The sequence below is a fragment of the Pseudorca crassidens genome, chromosome 5 (assembly GCF_039906515.1).
Source record: "Pseudorca crassidens isolate mPseCra1 chromosome 5, mPseCra1.hap1, whole genome shotgun sequence".
Taxonomy (NCBI): domain Eukaryota; kingdom Metazoa; phylum Chordata; class Mammalia; order Artiodactyla; family Delphinidae; genus Pseudorca; species Pseudorca crassidens.
The window spans coordinates 15616746-15631206 of record NC_090300.1 but is presented as its reverse complement, the minus strand read 5'-3'; the positions used below and the strand labels follow the sequence as shown (position 1 = coordinate 15631206).

The 14461-nt window shown below is 42.3% G+C and overlaps 1 protein-coding gene across 1 annotated transcript in view; it reads right to left on the bottom strand.

Annotated features, from left to right (window-relative positions):
- Window positions 1-14461, bottom strand: part of COL6A5 (collagen type VI alpha 5 chain) — a 108088-nt gene that overhangs the window by 67259 nt on the left and 26368 nt on the right. The window contains exons 8-19 of the mRNA XM_067737429.1: window positions 13665-14005; window positions 13471-13552; window positions 10829-10971; window positions 10146-10238; window positions 7493-7546; window positions 5299-5370; window positions 4939-4965; window positions 4782-4826; window positions 4638-4691; window positions 2700-2762; window positions 1993-2058; window positions 1508-1561 (exon numbers count right to left, since the gene is read on the bottom strand). Coding sequence (XP_067593530.1) covers window positions 1508-1561; window positions 1993-2058; window positions 2700-2762; window positions 4638-4691; window positions 4782-4826; window positions 4939-4965; window positions 5299-5370; window positions 7493-7546; window positions 10146-10238; window positions 10829-10971; window positions 13471-13552; window positions 13665-14005 — 1094 coding nt within the window. The remainder of the gene's footprint in view (window positions 1-1507; window positions 1562-1992; window positions 2059-2699; window positions 2763-4637; window positions 4692-4781; window positions 4827-4938; window positions 4966-5298; window positions 5371-7492; window positions 7547-10145; window positions 10239-10828; window positions 10972-13470; window positions 13553-13664; window positions 14006-14461) is intronic.

Here is a 14461-nt window from a genome sequence, read left to right as displayed (position 1 = left end):
GTTGAAATTCTGTCATGTGGGAGGAGATGTCTTAGGTTTGCTTCTGTTTTTAGAATTTGTCATCCATTTAAGATCCTCTGACCATCATAGAGAATTCTAGCCTTCACTGGAAAGGTGAAGGAGGGGGTAGAAAAGCCATTGTTTTATATCCATCCATATTGATTTGTTTAATTACAAAGGAGGAGATGGGCAGGAAAGTGGGTGAGGATGGGGGAGGGAGGCTGAGAGCCTCCTGTGCATGGAGTGACTTAAAGTCATTGGCTGGTTTGTCCAAGTAATAATCCCCTACCCCACCCCACTCTTTTTTAAAAAGTGCCTGATGGATGATGACAGCTATAAAGCTATTTCAAACTAAAAGTATTTTCTCTTAAACCAACAAAACTACATATTTATCTTTAAAATTTATAGCATTTAGTTCATCTTGCTGCTCTCCTGCTTCCTCTGATTAATTTTAATTCTCTTGTATGGAGAGGTGGGCAAAGTCCCAAAGAATTTCACCAGAAGCACTGGGAGGCCTAAGCCATCCAACTGCAGACCTTTCCCTTAAGAACTATGAGTCAAGATAAACAAAGGCAAGAGGAACTAAAACATTCATCCACTATCTCTCCCAGAGGGGGAGGCAATCAGCCACAGCTTTCAAAGTGGTGAGAAGATTCCAAGTTTGTGACAGAAAAGGAAGCCATGTATTTTCAGTGTCCTCGTGAACAAAACTCAGGGCCAAATCTACATTTGGACATTATTCTCTTTTGATGATCTCCGTGCTGAGTGCATGATGAAAGGGTTTCTAACCATCGTAAATATCCTCTCTAACTTTGGTAGTCCACAAAGGGAAAAGTGATTTCTTGGTTGTTCCTTAAAAAGAAGCAGAAATCCAACATTTCTGTTTCAGGCTTGATATCACATGGGATGCTGTAAAATTACCACAGCATCTTCAGGTTGCCACTGGTTTGACCCTAATCGCCAATGTTTTGGTTTATTCAGGAAGAATTTGTCTGTAATTCTTCTTTCCCTTTGGCGACATATGAGGAGGAAGAGAGCACATTTACCTATTTCTTAATATTCTACAGAAGCTCAAATATGCTAAGCTACTGGAGGAAGGTTTTTATGTGAAAACCACTGGCTCTCTTCAAAGACATTTAAAAGTCTCTGGAAGGTGGAAAGGGAAAGGCAGACTGTCACAGCGGTTCTCAACCAGGGGCAATTTGCCTCACCACCGCATCCCCATTACCCCCGACTGACATTTGGCAAGATCTGCAGGCATTTTTGGACCTCACAACTGGGGAGGAGTGGGTGCTACTGACATCTAGTGGGTAGAGACCAGGGATGCCGCAAAACATCCTATAATGCACAGGCTAGCCCGTCACAACAAAGAATTACCTGGCCCCAAAAGACAACACTGTCAGTGTATCTGCCCTGGATCAGCTAACTGCAGCGACACGTATTCTGAATGCCTCTTGGCATCTCCAGGTGCTAAGGAGGGGAAATAAACGTCCACGGAAATACTTACACTGCTCCCTCTGGAACCAGGACTGCCTTGTGTCCCCTTCGGGCCGGTTCTACCCTAGAAACACAATTGTTCCCCCAAGATCATAAGGCAAAAGATTCTGAGTAAATGACAAAGACATCAGCATAAAAATCTCAAGCACTATTAAAACAGAACAAATGTGTCATGCCAGAATGTTTCTGCATATTAACCCTATTGGGTATATATCCATTAAAGAGGAAAATGGTATAGCAACACGCACTGCTAATGACCAATTTTCCCATATAATAATATCACCTGCTAGAAACTTAATAACTTTGCCCATTGAGGTGTAACCTACTACAGGCATACCATATTTTAAGAAAATAAGGCTCTCTTAAATGGGAAATTAGGGGTGATTGTTCAGTTAGAAAAACTGTTATGTATTTTACTAAATAATTAGACTTTAGGAAAGCCTCAACTCGATAACAGAATTAATCAACTCATATATGTAAAATAGATCCAATTACTTGTCTTCCTTGGTTTCCTTTGGAGCCCTTTTGTCCTTTGATGTTATTGTTTTGTCCTGGATTACCCTAGGGGAAGATTTAAATAAAAAGTACTTTAGAATCAAGAAATATCAGCTTTTTTTTTCTCTCAAAATGGTACAATATTAAGAACTAAACTAATTTGGGTTAAGTAACGAGAGGTGTGAGAAAATTCTCCATATTTGAAACTCACGAATTAAAAAAAAAAAAAGAAACAATATTTCTCCAAGTCTGAAGGAGGCTTAGTGATAAATGAAGAATTAAAAGAGTGCTTGCTGAAGCTATGGCAATTTTCCCTTCTCTGTACTGGCAGCTTCACTGATGCACTCATCCAAACATGCTTATGCCAGTCTCTCAAAGGTGTAGTAAGATTCCCCTATAATCGAATCTTCAAATAGGGAATCAATAATGTTAGAAACCCAATAAGCAAAATTATGGAAATTTCATTCCCAAAGGAACTTGAAAGTCTCAAGATACATAAGGATGAATTAGATGGAATTTTAGTTCCCATCTCTGAATTTTTGACATAATCAGCCCAAATCAGATGCAGGTTTTCCCCAAACCAATAAGCCTCAGTCAACACCTACCACCCCCTCCCAAGACATGCCTTTGCCTACAGGTTAGCAGGAGACACAAGAAGTGTGGAGTAAACTACACAATTAAGAGCCACTTGGGCCCCAGTAACTTACAGGATCCCCTGGGAAGCCCTTCTCCCCGTATCCCCCAGGAGGGCCTCTGGAACCTGGGCTGCCCTGAAAAAAATAAAATGAGCTTCTGAGTTAGCTTGTAGGAGAGTGTTAAAATGTCAAGCATAGTGGTGTTTGGAGGGGAGAAAATCAATCAGACAAAATGATCCACGTTCCTCTATCCCAGCCAGATTCCCTTTGACCTCTCAAGCAGTACAAGGTCCAGTTTTAAGCCTATATTCAGGATTATTTATAAAAAGGCTGGGAAAAGGGAAAACTTCTCATGGTCTAGCAGAGTACTGCCCAGCAGAACTTTCTGCAGAGATGGAAATGTTCTCCATATGCACTGTCCAATATGGTAACCACTGGCCATAGTTGGCTGTTGAGCACACGAAATGTGGCTAATACAACTGAGAGCAGAATTTTTCATTTTAGTTAATTTGAATTTAAGTAGTCACATATTGCTAGTGGGTATCGTATTGGACATCTCAGCCAGTCTAGCAACTTCTGACATCTGTAATTAAATTGTCCACTGGAAACCACCACTGGGATGTTCCATTGTCATCTCAAACTCAACTGTTCCCAACTAAACTTGCCCAAGCTGGGATCCTTGCAGGCATTTTGACTGGCTTCTCATTCCCTGCTTCTTTGGTTACCTGGAGATCTGATATCCCGGAGTCAGAACTAGGGTGAGACAAACAAGGTACCTAGGGTGCAAAATTTAGGCAGGTACTCACACTTTGCTTCACTCTGAGAATGAGTGCTTCCTTAAATTTTGCACACTAGGTCCTCACTCCAGCCTGGACCCTGTTACAACCTTCATGGGTCTTGTGTCTCTTGCTTTACTTGAAGGCTTCATCACTTCTCACCTTGATTATTACAGATCTGCCTCTCATATTTGCCTTGCATCTATGTCATCCCCAATGCATCCTCCACACTACTGTCACGGAATATTTCTAAAATGCAAATTCGATTGTGACCCCCCTACTTACAATTTTTCTAAGGCTCCCCATTCCTTAATGGCTAAAATCCAGACTCCTCCTCCATGGCTCACCAGTACCTTCACCAGCTCTTCCCACCCACTCTTGAACCTCACCTCCCTCCACCTGTACCCTAAAGCTCACACCAAGCAGAACAACTTGCAGGGCCCCCAAGCCTCCAGGTCTTTGCTTATGCTGTTCCCTCTGTCTGGACTGCCGTTTCTCCACGTCTTACTAATTCCTATTCATCTTCAGCTCAGGGATCATTTCCTCTGGGAAGGTTTCCTGCACTCACTCCCCACCCTGCAGAGTTAGGTGCCCTTCTCTGGGCTCCCACCTAGTTACCTATAACATGACCCCCAACCACATACTGTGTCATCATTAGCTATTGATATGTCTGTCTCTCCAACTACACTAGGGGATCCTTGAAGACAAGGACAGTGTGGTTCATCTCTGAGTCGTTAGCACATAACTCAGTGCCTGACACATGCCAGGTATCCAGAAGTATTTGATAAATAAGTGACTCAGAACATAAAAGGAGAGCCGCTTGGAACCAAGGAGGCACACATTAATGAGTGTCAAAATGAATTGAAAATAAAAAAATTTTTCTCTGTGATTTGCTACACAAAGGCCACCAAAATAATTTTGTCTCTTTCTCTTGCTTTTTATTTTTTTCTGATACAATAAAGAGAAGAAGTAAGCTGCTAACAGGCAAATGCATTCATTTGCAGACTTCTGAAAAACATGCTCATAGAACATCCTTGCAAGTCTTGAATCTTTCTAGCTGGAAATTCTTGAAAACTGCATAGTTACCCACTTGCCCCAAATGGGGATGTAGCATCTATTCGGTGGTAATAGGCTTCATTACTGTCAACTTTATTCCTCATAACCTGTGACACACAACAATGAAGACTATCTCTAACACCAAATTCTCCTTCTTTGATGTACTGAAAAGTGTTACCTGGGACCCTGGATCACCCTTTTCTCCCTTTTTCCCAGGAAGTCCATGAAAGCCCTAAAAGAAGACAAGGCAAACAAAATTCCCATTAAAGAAATACATCAACCTCATGACAATTTTATGGTACTTAAGGAAAAATGGCTTTACCTCTTCCCCATAGAGTCCATCAATCCCATCGTCTCCATGTTCTCCCTGAAAGACAAAGATGGGCAGCAATCAGGTCAAGGGAGATCTCTGCCACGTGCTTATCAGTAAACTAAGCCCATTAGGAAGTGAAATTTGACTGAAGAAGTAACTACAGTACCTTATATCCAGCAAATCCTTTGGCTCCCTGTAAAAGATTAAATATCTCTCACTGGCATGTCAAGGAGAATGTGGATTCACAGTCTATTGGGGCAGGAAGGGGCTGCCTCCGTTAAGAGAGTGATTTTGTATTTCTTTAGTAGCTTCTGGGTTTCCAACCACAAAGAGGATACAGGTGGAATTTAATAATGCTCAAAATTTCTTGGGATGACTAAATAGACTTACTCTGCAGAAGAGGAAACTAACATGCAATTGGAGAAAGGGAAAGTGGGAGGGGGGATGGAAGAGAGATCACAGAAGAGGGAGGGGATGGAGGAGAGACGGAGAGGATGCCATAGAGAATTTAAAATACAATATTTACCTTTTGACCCCGCTCCCCTGGACATCCTTCAATCCCTCTATTTCCTTGGGGTCCAGTGTCTCCTTGTCTTCCCTAAGAAAAGGTACCCAAACAGGTATCCAAAGTGACTCTTTTGCCAGAAGCTGCCAGCAGTTTACTTTTCAAGAGTGAAGCCAGAGCAGCTGGACACTCTGAGCTCTAGACAAAGCAAACTCTCCTGCAAATTCATTAATTAACTTTGGTTTTCCCTTCGATTCAAGCATTTTCCCTTCAGGGCTTTCCTACAGATCCAAGATCACACAAAGGTGTGGGATGGGCTCAGTTGTTTCCCTGCCCTTATCAGAAAGCACAGCCAAAGGTTTAAAGTCACTTCACTTTGCAGCCCCATTCCCAATGCTCCACTGATACATCTTGGCCCTAACATCTTGCCCAGGCCCTAACACTGGCCTGAAAAACTCAAAATTGCTCACGGCAGAGAAGCAAGTTTGTGTCAGGGGACCAGAACTGAGCAGAAGCAGTTGATAGGAAATGACATTGCCCCAAGCCAGCGCTCACGGGAAGGACCACAAGGTTAAAGATCCCCAAAGTTAGAGCATCCACACAGGGAAGAGCACTCAAGGTCAATGACATGTGCCTCTCCCGTTAGTCTGCCTTCTCCCAGGAAATATTTAAATACAGGTAAGGGCTAGAATAAAATGAGTCTCAAGAGAAGAACAATATTGTGTTTCCTGAGAGCAGGAACCCCCAACTGTCTCTTCTCCCGTTGTGTCCCTGGTGCCTGGCTCAGATCTGGGTGCATAGAAGGTGCTAATGGTTGGCTGTGTGGATAAATACTCATCTAGCAATTAACTTAGTTCTTGCTTTCCTGGTAGGTGAGGGGAGAGGTGATTTTCCTTTTGCTGCTTTGCTTTCTTTATTCTGAGGATTGTTCCCAGTAAAAGCAGGAGGCCTCACCTATGGCCACAATTGCTGAGAGACAGCTGTGGGCTCGCAGTCAGGCATTGGGTGACACTTCCCCTCACTCAAACCCTAGCTGGCTCAGTAGGCTCCATGACCCCTCTGCAGGTACAGGGTGGGTAAATTACAGTCTTAGAGGAATTTATAAGTGTTTACAGATGAGGAAACCGAGGGTCAAGAAGTTACATATCTTGTTAAGGTTTCACGTCTAGATCAGCCCTTGACTGTCTGATTTGGGACAGTCAATAAATAAAATACATTTATTTACATTTATTTATTTATTTATTTTCAGATCTGAAAAATGATTTTATTATTCTTTTTCTTGAATTTTAGAATTTTATTTATTTTTTTATACAGCAGGTTCTTATTAGTTATCCATTTTATACATATTAGTGTATATATGTCAATCCTAATCTGGGAGCCTATATATATATATATATATATTTTTTTTTTTTTGGTACACGGGCCTCTCACTGTTGTGGCCTCTCCCATTGCGGAGCACAGGCTCCGGATGCTCAGGCTCAGGGGCCATGGCTCATAGGCCCAGCCTCTCGGCGGCGGCATGTGGGATCCTCCTGCACCGGGGCACGAACCCGTGTCCCCTGCATTGGCAGGCGGACTCTCAACCACTGTGCAACCAGGGAAGCCCTGGGAGCCTATACTTTTAATCACAACTTGCTGTGCAGATAAGGATTCTAAGGGGATGGAGATGCAGGCTGGATGTCTCCTAAGCTTTTCTTATCCCAATGGAGCCACCTAAGTGGTTTCAGTTCCTCCAAATCCATTTTTATAATTTGGTGAACCAAGTGACAGTTCTGGTTTGGGGGTCAAAGATTGAGATTCGAAAACCACATGTGGCTTGGGACCACAACACCATGTTTAGGGGGTGCTTTGCCGGTTTCTATTTCCATGTCCGAAGCACTGGACTGCAGGTCCAGAGAGAGCCCCTCGCAAATAATCCAGCTTCACCCTGCGCAGGGGCAGGAAAGAGGATGCCTAGCTCCCTGCCACCCACAAAACTGTGCAAGGCAAAATGTAGGTGAGCCTGCTCCCTCCTTCTCCCAAAAAGTAGGTTTAGCAAGTGCCTCATGATTAAGACAAGGAAAAGGAAAAAAAAAGAAAAGCAACACATTCCCCCTCCCCCCAAACTACAAAAAATATATAAACAAAACCCCATTATCCCTTCTGGAAAATAAAGCTTCTTTTATGAAAAAAGGAAGTCAGTAAGTATGGTGGGCAGTGGGTCACAAAAACTTACAGGGTCTCCCTCCTCTCCCCTGTGTCCTCTGTTGCCTTTCAGACCTGGAAGACCCTGGGAGGAAAGAGAGAAAATTCAATCTTAGTCATCTTCCATCAACTCAAACTTGTTACATTAGGCATTTTAGGCAAGACCCTCCCTCCAACCTGGTTGTGGTTTTTGCAGGTGTGGCTGTGAGTGTGAAGAGAGTCAGACAAGTTCTAGGGCTGGCTTTTGTCCTTGTTATTGGCTCTGAAGCCCTCTGCAGAGGTGGCCTCCTGATGCCTACAGGAGGCTGAGTTTGGAACCCAGTGTACCTCAGGGCTTCAGGGTCAGCCCTGTGCCAGGGGGGGTTGCATGGAGGACAGTGGTGGCCACCAGGACCCTTTCAGCAGGCAAATTGATAACATTTCCAAAGAGATCATTTTACTTTCTTCTGCTTTTTTGAGAGCTTAAAAAAGAATAAGCCCTTCAACAACAAGGTTATGCATATTTAAGTTGCTATCATCTCTCTCTCTGCGTTTAACTGCCTCGTGGTTTATTTTTGGCAAGGATTTCCTTTAAGTTTTGCTTTCCTCACCCTCTAAACAGGTCCGCACTGTCTGCTCAGTATACTGGGGAGTTTTGCTCTTGGAATAGAATTCTAGTACCAAGCAACATAATAAGAGACGAAACTGTGCTAAACAAAACACTGTAACTTAGTAAAAAGTCAAGGGGAGGGATAAATTAGGAGTTTGGGATTAACATATACACACTACTGTGTATAAAACAGGTAAACAACAAGGACCTAAAGGGAGGTCCTTGATCAATTATCCTTTCACAAGGATGGACAATGCAGCACTGAGGAGCAAGAACTGTGTTTGAGTTCTTAAAATAAAATAGCCCAGACTCCTTTTCATTGTGATATCTAAAATGCATTTGAAAAGTGCATAAAAGTAAATAAAATATAAAGGTACAGCTTAATTATTATGAAGTGAACATCTGTGTCATCACCGCCCAGGCCAAGAAATAGAACATGGCTGGTACCCAGACACAGCAGCTACCCCAATCACAAACAACTCCTCACTTCTCCCCCGGGAACACACTCCTGCTTTTATGATAATATTTCCTGGACTTAAAAAAAAATACTTCACTACTTAATCATTCATCCCTAGACACTATGGGTTAGTTTTGCCTCTTTTCAAACTTTTTATAAATGAAATCATACCATACGTACTTTTCTGTGTTTTGGTTTTTTTGGCCATTATTGTGTTTGTAAAAGTTATCCCTGTTGTTATGTGTAGCTGTAGTTCATTCATTTTCACTACCTTAGAGCATTCTACTGAATTAAAATACCACGATATATTTATCTATGCTATTGCTGTGTAATTGATCTTTCATAATCTTTTTTTAATTGCTGATGAAGCACAACTTTCCCCACCATTTCTAACACCTCTTGACACCTTTCAAACTGTCTAATGTGCAAAAGTGTAAACTGCAAAGCCAAGGAGCAACAACACCAAGGATACATAAGAGAAAAGGGAGTCATTCTTTTTTTTTTTTTTTTTTTTTTTTGCGGTACGCGGGCCTCTCACTGCTGTGGCCTCTCCCGCCGCGGAGCACAGGCTCCGGACGCGCAGGCTCAGCAGCGATGGCTCATGGGCCCAGCCACTCCGCGGCATGTGGGATCTTCCCGGACCGGGGCACGAACCCGCGTCCCCTGCATCTGCAGGCGGACCCTCAACCACTGCGCCACCAGGGAAGCCCAAAGGAATCATTCTTAATAGTAGCATCAAAAGTGAGCCTTCTGAACCCTCCTACACTGTTGATGGGAATGTAAATAGGTGCAGCCACTATGGAAAACTGCATGGAGGTTCCTCAAAAAACTAAAAATAGAGTTGCCATATGATTCTGCAATCCCACTCCTGGGCATATATTTGAAAATATTCTAATTCAAAAAGACACATGCACCCCAACGTTCACAGCAGTACTATTCACAATAACCAAGACATGGAAGCAACCTAAAAGCCCATCAACAGAGGAGTGGATAAAGAATATGTGGTATATTTATACAATGGAGTATTACTCAGCCATAAAAAATGAAATAATGCCATTTGCAGCAACATGGACGGACCCAGAGATTATCAGACCAAGTGAAGTAACTCAAAGACAACTATCATATGATATCACTTATACATGGAATCTAAGAAATGATACATATGAACTTATTTACAAAACAGAAATAGACTCAGACATAGAAAACAAACTTATACTACCAAAGGGGAAGGAGGGAAGGGATAAATTAAGAGTTTGGGATTAGCTTATACACACTACTATGTATAACATAGAGAAACAACAAGGTCCTACTATATAGTACAGGGAACTATATTCAATATCCCATGAAAAACCATAATAGAAAAGAATATGAAAAAGAATGTGTATATATGTATAACTGAATCGCTTTGCTGTATTGTAGAAATTAACACAACATTGTAAATTAATACTTCAATAAAATATATATTTTTAAAAATGTGAGCCCTTCTGATCTGGCTCCTACACCATAGAAGTCACACAAATGGCCCAAAGTAATTACATCAGTATCAAGCAAAGGTTGCAAACCCAACTACTCAATCTCAGCTCCACCTACACCAAATCAAAGCCCATTAGGTAAAAGCATGTCACAACTCAATGGCACCTTTAAGGCTTGTGGTCCTCGGATCCCTTGAGGTCCTGGAGTCTGTGAACATTTGCAAAACGTACAGCAGCAAGTCCTCTCTGCAATGTTTCCCTGGGAAAAAGAAAAAATGAGTGAGCAACTATGGTGAGGAACTTCATCACATAAGAACTGAATTGACATAAATCATAATTCACCACCTACAGCCTGTCCTCTCTCATTGGGTGAGGGGCTGCGGAGAGTAAGAGGTGCTTTTTGACTTAACCCTGAAGAAAGAGCACCAGATCAGCAACTGCACTGGCGACATACCTTTTCCAAGGAAATGACCTCTATTTATAGAAGAGGCACTCACTACACAGATGGCCACAGGCCAAGTGTGCACAAGATTGGTTGGTTCCTAGTTAACAGCTTTTGTTTCCTTGGATTTCTGCAGCATAAACTGTTGGGGGCTTTTGATTTGATTAGGGGTTGGTTGGATTTTAGCTTCCTCTGCATTCATTTGGCGAGATGACAAGGGATGAAAGGGCATGGTGAAGCAAAGAACAATGCTCTGGGCTTTCACAATTTTTCATATGCTAAAGACCATGTAACTGAATTTAGAGCAAACAAGGGAATCTTTGGGAATACTCATCAGGATTCCAATTCCAATTCCAATGTTCCCAGGGCATTTTGAATAATGTTTTTTTTTTTCTTCAGCAACTCACCAGATACTGTGATAACATATTGCCCAATTCTTTCATTCCAATGGTCAGGTGAATCCTGTAATCAAATCCTTTTCCAAATTCAAAGCTGGAAAACTCATCATGAGAGGTTGAGTTTAGGGAAACCACCAGCAAAGCGTCAAGTCCTAGGCAGTAAATACAACAGATATAAAGCCCCAGGAATTGTACACAAAAAAGAAGGAAAGCCCATCTTATTTCCATTCAGTGAACATGAATGAAAGAATCAAAAAGGGGTGAAAAATAAGAGAAAGGAGTGTTCTTGATACTGAAGAGCCCAACAGCGCTTTGCCTGCATCTTCAGTACACACATGAGGCAATGGTTCCTGACCTCAGCATGAAATCTAAGAAATCTTACAGAAAAACATTAGCAGAAAACTGTGTTTGATTCCTCACCACCAATCTTAATGCAGTTCTGGGGCATTTGAAAGCAATTTTTTAAGAAAGGATATTGTTCATCTTCACAGTTCTTCTGAATTTTTTTTTAACATGGTAGTTAGTAACTTTTTTAAATTTATTTTTTGCACCATTTTTAAAAATTGAAGTATAGTTAGTTTACAATGTTGTGTTAGTTTCAGGGGCACAGCAGAGTCATTCAGTCATATATATATATATATATAACAGAATATATATATTTTTTCCATTATAGGTTATTATAAGATATTGAATATAGTTCAATATCTGTGCTATACAGTAAGTCCTTGTTGTTCATCTATTTTATACATAGTTGTATGTATGTGTTAATATCAAACTCCTAATTTATCTCCCCCATCACTATCCCCTTTGATAACTGTAAGTTTGTTTTCTATGTCTGTGAGTCTATTTGTGTTTTGTAAATAAGTACATTTGTACCATTTTTTTAGATTCCGCATAAAAGTGATATCATATGATATTTGTATTTCTCTGTCTGATCTCCTTCACTTAGTATGATAATCTCTAGGTCCATCCATGTTGCTGCAAATGGCATTATTTCATTCTTTTTTGTGGCTGAGTACTATTCCACTGCATATATATACCACATCTTCTTTATCCATTCATCTGTTGATGGACATTTAGGTTGTTTCCATGTCTTGGCTATTGTAAATAGTGCTGCTATGAACTATGAATTTTTCTGAATGTAAATTAATTACATTAATTTGTAAATTAATTACAAAATTTGTAAATAGAATGTAAATAGCTCTCAAATCATCTCCACTGCCAAACACCCTGGCAGCTGGGTGGGCCCTGGAAGCTTGAGGAACGCCCAGGTGATTCCAGTCTCAACTGAACTCCTGGCCATACCCAGGAATTCATTTATTCATTTATTCACCCATTCACTCACTCATTAATTCATTCGCTGGTCCATTTACTCTTTCTCTCCTTTCATTAAACAAATATTTGCTTATTAGAAGCCTATTATGTATTAATCATTGTACCAGGGAGAGGGTCAGGATGCTACAAAAGTCTGAAGAAGAAGCTCCTAACTCGGTTTTGGAAGGTCACACAAGGTTTCTGTGAAGAACTGATGTCTAGACTGATCCGAAAGGATGAATGGAAGTTGGTCAAGGGAAAGAACCAGAGAAGGGAGGTGGTGAGAAGAACTTGGGGGAAGCTGAGAGTGGGGAGAGTCCCAGGCAGAAGGAAAGAGGACATGCAAGGGTGGGGAGGGTGAGGTTGAAAAGGACATTGGAGGGAGAATGGAAAAAGTTCTGATGATGGAACAGAGTGTGAGCAGCCAGGTAAAGCTGAGTGGGAAGTGGGGCCAGATCCTGTAAGGCCTCACAGGCCATATGAAGGAATTTGATATTCTAAGAACAGTGGGAATGTATAGTAGGGATTCAAGAAGGGAAGGTGACACAACCAGGACATTTATGGCCCCTGGGAGTTTCCATGGAAGCTGAACGCTGGAAGCCACGAGGGCTACACCAAGGAAGCCTCCAATAACATGCCCCACCTGCCGGTCACCTGCCTGCCTCCTGTCTCTGTATGTGACTCTCCACTTCTGCACTTAGCTCCCAGCTCTTCTGAAACTATGACATGGACAGCGGAGGTATAGTGAGAAGTGCTTTTCAAAATCCATGTTGCAATCTTTCCCATGGAAAATCAGACACAGTAGGAAGTGTCTTAGGTTCCCTAGAAGCAGAATCTGAGACAGGAATCTGTATGTAAGTGGCTTACAGAGGGAGAGAGAGAAGCAGGAAAGGGAAGGGGAGGTTGTGAGCAAGGATGTGTCTCAGTAAAGTCCTCACCTGGGTCTAATTCCTGAGGGTCCCTGGAGTGTAGGCTATACCAGAGTTGACCCACTTCAGGCAAGAGTGTTGGGTTTCTGTATCCCTCTGCAATAATTACCCCTGCTCTCATCCCTCAGGTGGGATGTGTAACCCCAACCCCCATTCCAAGCATCAGGTCACTGTTGGGTTCAGTCAAGGGCACACATCTATAGAAGGTCACAGGTATAAGAACTTGGCTGTAGTGTTTGCAGCATTTGGGGGATAAGTGGGCAGCTGGTCAAGGGGGTCTGGGCAGGACACCAGCAGCAGTTGCTTCAAGTGGCCAGGCAAATCCCAAGTTCCAGAGCTCCCTAGTAGGTACAGACTTGTTCAGCAGATTCCATGCTTCATCATTTACTTTTTCAATTTCAACTTTACCTGCTTCTCTGAGCCTGTCCGATGTATCTTCAAGCATTATTTTGCTTTCATTCCCAAGACCATCTGAAAAGATGAGTAATACCTAGAGAAAGAGGGAAGCATAGAATGGGATGACATGAGAACAAAACATATAACTGGGAGGGAGAAACCAATACAAGAGCATGGAGATGGGAGCTAGAATGTGACACGGATACCTGTCCTCGGGATGCAGACGTATCGTTAAACGTGTCCCACATGGACTGCACGAACTGTGCATTCAGGTGAGTTGGCCCGTTGACGGTGACTTGCAGTAGGCTGTCAAATATTTTTTCCTGGTAGATTTGGAACTTGGTGGGGAAATTCTGGTCACTGTTCACCTTAAAGGCCATGCTCACCTGTACCTCTGTGCCTGCCCCGCAGCTCACACCCCTGAGGGAGGTAATGTCCTCTAAGATGCCTGGGAGGTATGATTCCAGCTGGGGGTGGCCATGGAATAATGGCTGCCCCATCAGGTGAGTGGAAATGTCGAAGCTGACCACTATGTCCAGAAAGCAGTCTGGAGACCAAGGGAAATAAGGCCAAATTAATGAGCAGACAGGAGCAAGGAAAGGCAGATGGGGCAGGAAAAGGGGAAGCAGTCATGGTCTAGGGCTGGAGGGTCTCTAGGACCCAAAAGTGTCCAAAAAGGAAAATACTGGCTGCTCAGTCAACATGTAGCACAGGTTCACCCTCACCCTCCCCGCCCTTGCATGTCCCATTCAAATGTTACATGTTTCAGTAACTGTTTGAAGTCTAATCATGGTTTAGTCTTATTCTCAGTGGCTGGCCTCGTGTGTGTGCGCACATGTGCATGCATATTTTCTTCTTTTAATGATGACATATTATGACTTATATAATTATAACATATTAAATATATGAATTGTCCTTAGAGTTTATTTAATCCAGAGGCCACCAACTCAGATGGTGGCAAAGGCCAGGAGGGTAATATCAACGAGTCAAGTGGGCAGGGAAT